Source organism: Talpa occidentalis, unplaced genomic scaffold, assembly GCF_014898055.3.
Source record: "Talpa occidentalis isolate TD23 unplaced genomic scaffold, MPIMG_talOcc4v2.1 talOcc4.11, whole genome shotgun sequence".
Lineage (NCBI taxonomy): Eukaryota > Metazoa > Chordata > Mammalia > Eulipotyphla > Talpidae > Talpa > Talpa occidentalis.
The window spans coordinates 39069105-39080860 of record NW_023601104.1 but is presented as its reverse complement, the minus strand read 5'-3'; the positions used below and the strand labels follow the sequence as shown (position 1 = coordinate 39080860).

At 45.8% G+C, this 11756-nt stretch overlaps 1 protein-coding gene across 1 annotated transcript; it reads left to right on the top strand.

Moving 5' to 3' along the window:
- The first annotated feature begins 668 nt into the window (after positions 1 to 668).
- On the top strand, positions 669 to 1224 carry LOC119238000 (ribonuclease pancreatic-like). Its single transcript, XM_037501803.1, has 2 exons — positions 669 to 673; positions 774 to 1224. The coding sequence occupies exons 1-2, from the start codon at positions 669 to 671 to the stop codon at positions 1222 to 1224; spliced, it is 456 nt and encodes a 151-aa protein (XP_037357700.1).
- Positions 1225 to 11756: the final 10532 nt, after the last annotated feature.

Here is an 11756-nt window from a genome sequence, read left to right as displayed (position 1 = left end):
ACATTATTCTCCTCCTGTGGACTGATCCTCTGATGCCCCTCCCACTCTTCTTGCAAGTCACACCCTTTTGTACTCCCTATAAAATCTGTACCTCAGGGATCCCAGAATTGCAGAAACTTGCCTCTAGTCTCTCCCAGGGACCAAACTAGACACCCAGGTGAGTGCCCACCAGATAGTCTCTGGAGCTGCTTCTGCTTGACGGTGGAGAGTCAGGAACAGGAGGGGAGAAGCCAGCACTGAGACACCTTGGGCCAGGCTAGTGGTGCTAGGTAGAGCTTGCCAGCTGCAAAGAGATTCCGTGGGGCTGGGGAAGGAGCAGCCCCAAGATTGGGAGAGGAAAGCATCTCTCTGAAGAACAACAAATTCTTCTTATTTCAGTGACTGGGTTGAGTCTTCTTGAGCTCCTAGAGGACAGCAGGGTCTGTCAGCCTGATCCTGACTGTCAGGGCAGCTCATGGTTTATACAAGAGAATCCTCTAATAAGGTGGTTGAGCTCAGAGTACACATGTATTTTACATCAGAAAGCTCAGTAGTCACAGACAGGACTGCCAGGGTGTAGTTCACTTTGGCGCTCACCCACAGCGGGAAAGAGGTTTTTGTAGAGCAAGCAGGAGTAAAATGCTCTTGAGAGGAGTATACGCCTCTGACTACTTGGTAGAACTCACAGGATGAGGTGAGTTTCGTGCTGATCTAAGGGGCACCTGTAACCATGAGCCCAGCGGTGGGAGTGGGGTCCTTTCCCTAAGAGGTGGCTTTCCCTTCTCTTTTCCCAGGTGGAGCCACCAGGGGATCGTGGCCACCATGGCTCTGAAGTCCCTTGTCCTGTTCTCACTGCTGGTCCTGGTGCTGCTGGTGCTCGAGGGGGCCCAGGCTGCTTCTGTCCAGGATTTCCAGAGGAAGCACCTGGACCCCAGGATTGGTCCCTTCAGCCGCAACTACTGCACCCAGATGATGAGGAACCGGAAACTTTCAGGAAGGGTCTTTAATACCTTTGTGCACCAAACCCTTGCGGCTGTCCAGGCTGTCTGCCGTGAGCCAAATATCCCTTGCAAAAACACGAAGAACAACTGTCACAGGAGCCCGTACCGAATGAGAATCACAGACTGTATCCTGACAAGGCATCGCCCCATAATTACCTACACATCACGGCACCGCAGCGCATACATCGTTGTTGCCTGTTTTGGGAAACCACCTATGCCTGTCCACTTTGATGGTTCCAGATAGGTCTTCACTGAGGCCGGAGAGAGATGCACCCCCAAACCCACTCATTCCCCTGGCCCCTACTCTCCTGAGCTTTTTCCTCTTTGCCCCAATGGGAATAACTCAAGTTGGGCTCCTGGCTATCCCACACCTGCATCCCTGCCTGAGGCTTGTACCACATGGCTTTGGGGGTGAGACACTCTTGTGTGGGGCCCCCTGTTAATCTCCTCTCTGCTTCTTTCAATAAAACCCACTTGCAACCTGAAGCTGCCCCAGCCAGGGACTGTGTGTGTGATGCCTCCCTGCAGGGCTGAGAGCTGGGAATTGGGCAGCTCTGGGGAGCAGCAAGGGGAGAAATCAAGTGCCTGCTCTTCTGACTCTCCTTTTCCACTTGACCAGAGAGAATCCTTTCCTACAGATTCTCAGATGCCAGTGTGACATTTTTAAGTGTTGGTTGTTTTATAGAAGGGAGTTGTGGGACTGGGGGTGTCCTGGTGGGGGGCTGTGTTTGGTAACATACATGTGGAGGTCTCTGCTGTGTGGGGCCTCTACTGCTAACCCAGACATCAGGATTGCAAACTCCTTCTGGCATGAATCTCAAAGTTGAGTGCTAACTTGACACTAACTTGACCATATTCACTGATTTTTCTTAAAAAGGAAAAAGTTCAAAGTTGTTTTTTTTTTCAAATCAAGGAAGTTTTAGGATTCTGTGTTCTTAGCGGGCAGGTAAACTTGACGCAGGATAAGAATAGAAGAACTGGAAAGGAGACACATGAGGTCAGGAACCTGTCTCACACAGGGAGGTGGGGGTGGATGGGATTAACATGGCCATTAATCCAGCTATAGAAACTATCAGAACACTGTAGGGAGTGTCAGGAGCATAGACCTGAAGGTGAAGGTGTGGAGATGAAGGAATAAACCATCCACCCACAAAGATGAGCCCCTCCCTTCTGAAAGAAGATCAAACCTCATGGGGCCCCCACAAAGGAGCAGCAGTCCCTTTGCCCATCTGGGACTCTGCAGGTGATTCCCTTCTCCAACTCTCTCCCTCTGCAGGGCCGCACTTCCTGCCTGCCCGTGACCTGCACCATGCCTGGGCTTCTCTTCCCTGACCTCCCTCAGTGGAGGCAGCTCTCCTAAAGGCTACCTGTCTGCAATCATGCAGGCCTGCCTCTCTTAGCATCCTGTGCCTTTCGATGCAGCCCTTTCTGCCTGCTTGTGTCTATGCTAGTGTACTTTATTCTTCTGTACCTTTTATTTTATTTTTTGTAAAGATTTATATATTTATACATGTAAGAACTGGTGTGGGGGGCTCCCTAGTGGCGCAAGGGGTTAAACGCAACCTATGAAGCTATCAGCAGCCTCTGGAGCATGAGTTTGATTCCCAGCCAGGGAGCTACCCACATGGCTCAGCAGACCTCTCCTGACTTGCCCGCTGCTCCCCTCAGCAGTGTGTTTCAGTCAGTCTGCCTGTTCTGTTCCCTACTCTATCTCAGGTGAATCCTCTCACCCCCACCCCCACCCCCATACCTCTGGCCTATATTACAGTTCTTGTATGAATAAACAAATTAATCTTTAAAAAAAAAAAAGAACTGGGTGTACACAAGAGCAGCAGGGTGAGAAGATTCACCAGATCTACTGAAATACACTGCTGAAGGGAGCATTGGGCAAGACAGGAGAGATCTGTTGTGCCATGTGGGTTGCTCCAGCCGGCCAGAGATCGAACTGGTGATGCAGTTGTTAGGGTGAAAGGATATCCTGAGCAAACTCCATGCAGGTTGTGTGTACTCCACCCACACTCCAGACCAAAGACATCAGACACTGGGATTCCAGGTCAGCGGAATGGGTAGGATGCATTCATTCATGAGTTTATCTCCCTCTTTTTGTCCCTGAGTTATTGATTTCTTCATTTTCCCTTTCCCTTGTTAATAAACCTTTTATTAACCTTTCGTGTGTGCCTGCAGTGGAGTACTAATAAATAAGTCCCTTTTAAGCGCGTGGGTGAGGACCTACAGTCAGGCAACCCATTTCATATCGGGGTTGCTATGTTAACACAGTGGCTGGCAATAGCTTGATAGCGGTGTCTTTAACCCCTGCGCAAACAGGGAGGCTCTTCTGTCCCTTTTCGAATAAACCTGCTCTTTCAAAGAAAACTTGCTTGGGAAATTCGCTGCGTGCTGCTGAAAGGGGAGCTCTCATGAAACTGTTACAGGGCAGGGAGAGGGGCAGCCCAGCCCCCACAAACCTGCCTGCTCTAAATAGGTTCTGCCATCCGCCACATCAACACAAAACATATGAGACTTTAATGGGAAGGAACTTTAATACAATTAGGAAACAATACAGGAAAGGCAAAGAATATAGTTTCTGAATTAAGTACCCAAAGTTACCCGTCCTCTTGTGGGTAAAACTCCATCCAAATAGCATTGGCCCAGAGCAAGGCCCCAAAGCCTGCCACAGGTCTAAAGCATCTTCCAGTGGGAACCCACAGAAAAGGACCAGACAAAACCAAGTCTGGAAGGAAAAGAGAAAAATCAAAATCAAGACAAAAACTGCGATTGTCACCTCCCCATGGGTCTCTCACCTACATCTGCGTCACCCAGGCCACGACCAAAAGGCAAACACAGTTTCTTCATGTGTCTCTCGGCTCCATGTGCCTCCTCCAGGTCTCCTTCTGGCTCTGCATCCTGCTTCCTTCCTTCCTCAGTCTCCTCTGCAGCTTCTTCTCTCCCTGCTCAGCTCCACCCTCCTTTTGGGTGGGGCAGGAAACCTGGAACCTCCCCCTTTCCTGAGGACCACCCTGTTACAAAACCTTTTTCCGGAATGAACCCAAGGTCCGGGCACTCCAAAACATCAGACACACATCTGCATCTTAGCTCCTCCTCAGCCCTGAGGCTTTATTTAAATATGTCTACACTCCCAGTGTCTTCTGCCTTTGTGACCAGCTAATCTGTTGTCTGTTGCAGCTCTGCATGGTAAATTCTCCTGTCCAATCCAGCAGCCACCGGGCCCTTGTCCCAGCTCTACCCCACCTCAAAACAGCAGTCATCACTCCAAAAGGAGGCCTTCACTTAACAGAATGAATGATAGCTGCATCAATGTCTTTGTTCCCAAATGCTGCCTCTTCAGTCTTTGCACTTTCACTTTTTCCTTGAATTTGAAATCAAAGCCCGTTCACATCCACTCTTGCCTGCTTACATGCAGCCAGACTTCAGAGCGCGTGTCCTGCCACTTCACTACATTTATTGCTAGTGTTGTGTGTGTGTGTGTGAAGTTGTTAGCACTTTCTATATATTGCCATGTCATCTGCAAATAATTAGAGTTATATTTCTTCTTTTCAGTTTGGTTCATTTTATGTGTTTTCCTTCCCTAATGTCTTTGACAAGGGCTTCTAATACTATGCTGATCTCACTGGTGAAACCTTACTGGTGTGGGTGCACCAGGGTCCTTCTAATATAGACAAGAGCAGGACACTTGATTGCCCTGGGGCAATATGTTTACATCATAACATGGAACTGGAAAGCCTTGGGAGGGCCATGACTGATGGACTTTTTGTCTCACCAACTGATCAGTGGAAGACTTTGTGAATAAGGTTAGAGATATGGTGGGGGGGTGGGTTGGGAGTCTAGTAGCACATCACCCTCCTAAAGCCCAAAATCCGATTCTCAGTTGGACCCACCCTTTTCTCTGTCCATAACAAGGCCAGTAACTGGCTCTGAGAACTACCTGCATCCCATGGTGTGCTCCTCCACTGCCATTTCTTTTCTTTGTCAGTGCAGAGTTGCTGATGGGACATGTGGGCGTGCCTGTCTTCCTGATTTTCTGAAGCTTTCAGTTTTTCACTATTGAGCATTATTGGGAGCCGTGCTACTCATGCTGTCTGACAAAAATCTGGGCTTGGGGCAGATTTCTGAAAAATGTGGAATCTCGTTAGCTGACTCAAGATTCTCCTCATTTGTTTATGGCTAGTTTCTACCATTGCTAAAATACGCATTTAAAAGTAAAACTGCAGGGGCCTCCCCGGTGGAGCAGTGGTTGAGCGCTGGGTTGCAGAGCTGCCCGCGGCCTCTGCGGTGCTGGTTCAATCCTCGGCTGCTCCCCGGCCACCTGAGGAGGGTCCCACATGGCCCGCAGACCTCTCCTGCTGCCCGCTGCTCCCCTCAGCAGTGTACTTCGGTCCTTCTGCCTGCTCTGCTCCCCGCTCTGGCTCTGGTGAATTCTCTCACCCTCCCGCGCTTCTGACTGTACCCAGTGCTTATGTAAATAAATAAATCAATCTTAAATAAATAAATAAATAAAAACTATAAAAAAAATAAATAAAAGTAAAACTGCAAATACTGATCAATCACTGAATAGCCAATTTGATGACAAATGGCACTGCATGATACAAATATTACATTTTTTTATAAAATTAGTAGTTCTCTGTCAAAAGGCAGCAATTCAACATTTGGCCTTACCTTAACAAGTGAAAAAACTTCTGGGAAAAAAAGGCTGTAAACATCCCTTGGCCAAGTCTTTGATATGGAGATGTGGTCTTTTGAGGCAAGGGCTAATTGGAGAAGGAAATTCTTTTACTTTAAAGTTAAAGATAGTAGTTGGGTGGCAGAGGCAAGCCATGTTCCAAGTATAAGAAAATTCCTGTTAAGCCAGGAGACCCATAGCCGGCTTCTGCTAAATTTTTCCTGTTTGTTTAGGGCTAATTCCCCTGGATGTAACAATTGATATGGTAGCTGTTACAGCATGCATTAGAGAATAAGTCAACAACTATTTTGTTACTGGTTAAGATAATAAACATGGCAGCACAAATAATGCATTTGGAAATAGTCAATGTTGCAATTACTGATATGCCACGTATTAACCATTTTAATAACCAAAAGCTAAAACCATCTCCTCCCCTGAACCTGATGAAATATTTGTAGTTCTGTAACAGGGTGGTCCCCAGAAGAGGGGGAGGTTCCAGGTTCCCTGCCCCACCCAAGGGAGGGTGGAGCTGAGCAGGAAGAGAAGAAGCTGCAGAGGAGACTGAGGAAGGAAGGAAGCAGGATGGAGCCAGGAGACCTGGAGGAGGCACATGGAGCCAAGAGACACATGAAGAAACTGCTTGACTTTTGGTCGTGGACGGGGTAACACAGATGTGGGTGAGAGACCCACAGCCAGGCAACCTGTTTTATATCGGGGTTGCTCTGTAACAGTTTGGCGCCCCACATTGGGTGCCAAATCTGTTACAGGGCAGGGAGAGGGGCAGCCCAAACCCCGCAAACCTGCCTATTATATATATAGGATTCTGCCATCCGCTGCATTAACACAAAACATGAGGCTTTAATGGAAAGGGACTTTAATACAATTAGGAAACAATACAGGAAAGGCAAAGAATCTAGTTTCTAAATCAAGCACCCAAAGTTGCCTGTCCCCTCGTGGGTAAAACTCCATCCAAATGGGATTTGCCCAGAGCAAGGCCCCAAAGCCTGCCACAAGTCTAAAGCATCTTCCAGTGGGGACCCACAGAAAAGGGTCAGAAACAACAAGACAAGCCCGGAAGGAAAAGAGTAAAATCATAATCAAGATAAAAGCTGCCATTGTCACCTTCCCACGGGTCTCACCCACATATGTGTCACCCAGGCCAGACCAAAAGGCAAGCGCAGTTTCTTCATGTGTCTCTGGGCTCCATGTGCCTCCTCCAGGTCTCCTTCTGGCTCCATCCTGCTTCCTTCCTTCCTCAGTCTCCTCTGTAGCTTCTTTCTCTGCTCAGCTCCACCCTCCCTTGGGTGGGGCAGGGAACCTGGAACCTCCCCCTTTCCTGGGGACCACCCTGTTACAGTTCCTTAAAACAACAATCAGCAATCTTACAGAGAAAGGAATTTTCCCTTGATCATGAAGTTAGATATGGAAACTAGGCTGACTAGATAAGTAGAGGAGTAATAGGTAGAAAACTCTTTGTTTAGATTAGAAGATTTCCTCCCTTAATTGAGAGCTGGGGGCTAGGGAAGAGTCAGTGCTGCTTGCCTGGCATTAACGCCTTCCAGGCCCTTGGTTCCTCAATATTGAATCAATATTAAAACAATATACTATAGATAATGATTTCTAAATAAAAGCCTTCTGTTTTCTGCTTTAATTGTAACAGGGTGGTCCCCAGGAAAGGGGGAGTTTCCCTGCCCCACCCAAGGGAGGGTTGAGCTGAGCAGGAAGAAAAGAAGCTTAATAGGAGACTGAGGGAGGAAGGAAGCAGGATGGAAAGCCAGGAGGAGACCTGGAGGAGGCGCATGGAGCCAAGAGACACATGAAGAAACCGTGCTTGCCTTTCGGTCATGGACTGGGTGACACAGATGTGGGTGAAAGACCCGTGGGGAGGTGACAATGGCAGTTTTTGTCTTGATTTTGGTTTTGCTCTTTTCCTTCCAGACTTGTCTGGTTGTTTCTAATGCTTTTCTGTGGGTCCCCACTGGAAGATGCTTAAGACTTGTGGCAGGTTTTGGGGTCTTGCTCTGGGCCAATCCTGCTTAGGTGGACTTTTACCCACGAGGGGACGGGTAACTTTGGGTGCTTAATTTAGAAACTAGATTCTTTGCCTTTTCTGTATTGTTTCCTAGTTGTATTAAAGTTCCTTCCCATTAAAGTCTCATGTTTTGTGTTGATGCGGCAGATGGCAGAACCCATTTAGAATAGGCAGGTTTGCAGGGTTTGGGATGCCCCTCTCCCTGTCCTGTAACATAATCATTTGGTTATAGTTAGTCTAAACTTTATAGGTTAGTTAGAAATAATCCCTTTGTTTCCCCTCCCCCAGGTAGCTTCCTGCCCTTTGTTTCCCCTTGCCCTTAGTTAATCCTTCACTATGGCAAACAGAAATGTTAGTTACTGTCACATAGGCTTTTTGCTAATAATAAAATGACTGTTTGGTTGTTTAAGGTAAATAACTACTCTAAGAACATTTTTGTTTAGCAACTGTGCCTTCTTTAAGACAAAGAATAATAAATGTCACAACCTCTGCAAGAAGGCAAACAGACCCTTGGCTGCTCTTGAAAAAGATGTGATGATTGTTATCTTCCTACCTTAATGCATATGCTTATGCACTCACAGTTTGCTTGAAATGTATAAATAAAGGACTGCTGAAACCCTCAGCAGGACGATGCTTGCACCCTGACCAAGTGTTTGTGTCTCCTCATTCTCCTCCCTTATCATTTCTCTACAATTGCGCTGACGCCTTCCCACCCTTCAGGAACCCCTGACACCCAGTCTGCTGTAGCTGGCTTGCGGCAGAGCATGATGTCAGTTATGGGTTCATCATAGATGTTAAATCGGGTTTCTTTTATACCCATTTTATTGAGAATGTTTCAAATCATAATGGGTCAGAGTCTTGTCAAATACATCTTCAGTGTCTATAGATAGGATTTTGTGATTTCTTATCTTTCTTCGGTTGATGTGGTGAATGACATGAGCTGATTTGTGTATGCTGAGTTCTCCTTGCATCCCTGGAATGAGACCCACTCGTCATGACATTTGATTCTCTTAACATATTGTTGGTGTTGAGTTGGCAAAATTGTTGTTGCAAGTTTATGCTACTATGCTCAACATAGGTATTAGACTATCCTTTTCTTTTTTATGCTGTCTTTCTTTGGTTTGTGGAACAAGGTAATGTTGGCCACAGAAGATGCTTTAAGTAGTGTTTGCTCTGTTCAATTTTATAGAGTTTGAGGAGGCTAGTTATTAACATGAAAAAATCAATAGAAGCAGTTTTAGAGTGTTTCTTTTTGTTTGTGATGGAACTAATTCAAGTATACGACTTAGACAGTAAGTAGAGCAGCTTCCAAGATAATGCTGTTTTGTTCAATGTCCTGACCTTAAAAGAATGAGGGGAAATTCCAGCTGCTTTGAACTATATGACATTATTTTGGATCTGGTTTTGTTCTATGTTGTTGCCGCTAAGGTCAGTTTCCAAGAACACACTGACAACATTGCCTGTGGATTTACTTTAATGTTAATGAGTAGCCTGGTGCCTTTACTAGCTATCCATCCTCGAGGCCACATGGATGGTCTTTTGTTCTATAAGAATGCCAGCTGCTGTGGGACCTGTACTCACATTCTATTTGCACACTGTTGGTCGGCACATGTTTTATTTGTCATTTTACTTCCTAGGAACTGGGGTACCTCTAACCACGTCCAACCCTCTTGGATCCAGTCCTCATCCCCCAGATGACTCTGTAGATAATAGATCTTGAAGTTTCTCTTGTGAAAATGGGAGGGAGGGAGAAGACCAGGGAAAGCCTCAAAGAAGACAAACAGGGTGAGAGCCCATATGGACTTCTTCCAGGCACTGTGCTGGTGGATCCCTGAAGATGATAAAACTAACAGGGCAGCAGTCTTCTTGCCCACCTGTAACTGTGCAGGTGCTTCTTTTCACCAACTCTCTCCCTCTGCAGGGCAGCAGCCTTCCTGCCTGCCCATGACCTGTCTCATGCTGGGACTTCTCTTCACGGACCTCCCTCAACAGAGGTAGCTCTCAGGGCTGCCCACCCGCAACCATGCAGAACTCTCTCAGCAAACCTGTCCCTTTTGGGGCAGTTCTTCCTGCCCACACTCATCCCTCACCTCTCCTCCTTCCTCTTCTTCCCTTAAACACATGAAGCCCACACTGCTCCCGGGAGCACCAGACAGGTCACAGGCCTGGGGGACCAGGGTAGTTTTGTCCCACTGACCCAATCTAGGCTGCACGTTACAATCACATGGGGATTTTAAAACACAAATTTCAACAAATTGTCTTAAAATTCATTTGAGAGAATTGAGTTGGAAAAAGATTAGTCTCTCTATGATGTTCCCCTTCACTCTCACATGACTCCCAAGCTCATGACACTTGTGACACCAGCTATGTGAGGGGTTTCCCCACAGGAGACTTTCTCTGTGATGGTATCTGGGTATTCTGCAGTTATATCAATCCTGTCACCATCTACTGGAGATACCAGCAGACCCTACTGGCTGAGGACTCAGCCCCACAGGACGCCTCCTGCCCTGATTCACAAGTCCCTCCCAAATCTAGGTTGTCATTTGTGCTTCTAAACAATGGACTATAAATCTAAGTATGCTCCAAATCCAGGTTGTCATTTGTGTTTCTAAACAATGGACTATAAATCTAAGGTTTCCATGACCCTCTCTTTGGGTTTGATTAATTTGCTAGAGTGTTTCATAGAATTCAGAGAAACACTTACTTACCTTTACCAGTTTATTAAAGTGTCCAGTAAAGGAAAGAGATAAACAGCTAGATGAAGCAATACCTAGGGCAAGATCTGGGAGTCTCTGGAGCACAGCTCCCATGGAGTTAGGGAGCATGTCCTCCCAGTATGTAGAATGTCTACCACCAGAAACTCATAAAATCCCATACTCACATAAAATCCCATACTCTTGGAATCCCAAGAGTATGGAATTTTATGGAGGCTTCCTACATAGTCATAATCAATTATTAACTCCATTTCTAAATCCTTTCTGCTCTCTGGATAATAGGGAGTACAGGTCCCACAGAGTGGGGTGAAAATTCCAAGTGTCCTATCATGGTTTTGTCTTTCTGGTGACAGCCCCCACCCAGGAGCTCACTCGTAGTCACCTCATTCATACATGAATACTCCTAGTGCTATTATCACTTAGGAATTTATAAGGTTTTCAGGAGTTCTGGCTAGGAACCCCGGACAGATACCAATATGTATTTCCTATTGTTGCACAGGGATCCAGTCATCGATATTTTTCTAAAAGATCCCACATGAGTGTAACATGAAATGAGAATTGCTGGAATATTTGCTGAATTTGCTTCAAAGCTTTGCCCACTTTAGTATCAGTCTATGATGACTGTGAGATCATTTAAGCTGATACAGGGATATATCTGAATTCTGATTTATCCAATTACCTTCACTCTCCCACAATATGTAATTAGAATGTAGAAAAGAAAACAAATCCAGGAGAATTTCAATCTTAGTCTAGTCCACTTGTTCAGAACTGACACCTTATAAAATCTTGGACTTAACAAATAGTCCCAAAGCTACCTCATTCTGCTCTGTCCTTCATCAGAGACAAAAAGGGACCACTGGCAGGTAGCAGACTATGCCACCCAAGTAGGCCACTTTGGCATGTAAAACTAAAGGCAATCAGAATAAAATGGACTCAGGGAAAGCTTTTCTCTACACCTAAATTGCCTAAAAGAATTGTAGGGACTATAACCAAGATGAAAATGCATACATTGTGCAAAAATGAAAAATGATGTAAAAAAAAACAAAATTTTACAAATAATAATAAAAAAATGAATAAAAACAATTGTTGAGCATATATTCTATTTTGAGGAAAAATGAAAGAATCTCCACAAGGGGGCCTGTAACAGGAAGAGACCTATTACCACAGAGAACTTTTCCATCTGACAGAGTTATCTGCATCACAGAGCAAACATTTGTTTACCAAACATTTCCTCTTCTCATCGTCCTGTGAATTGTATCCCTCTCATTTGAGGCCCCAGACTCTTCCATTTTCTTAGTTCAGGAACATATAGAAACCTACCTGCTTGATTTCTTTTTGAGTTTCATATTTTT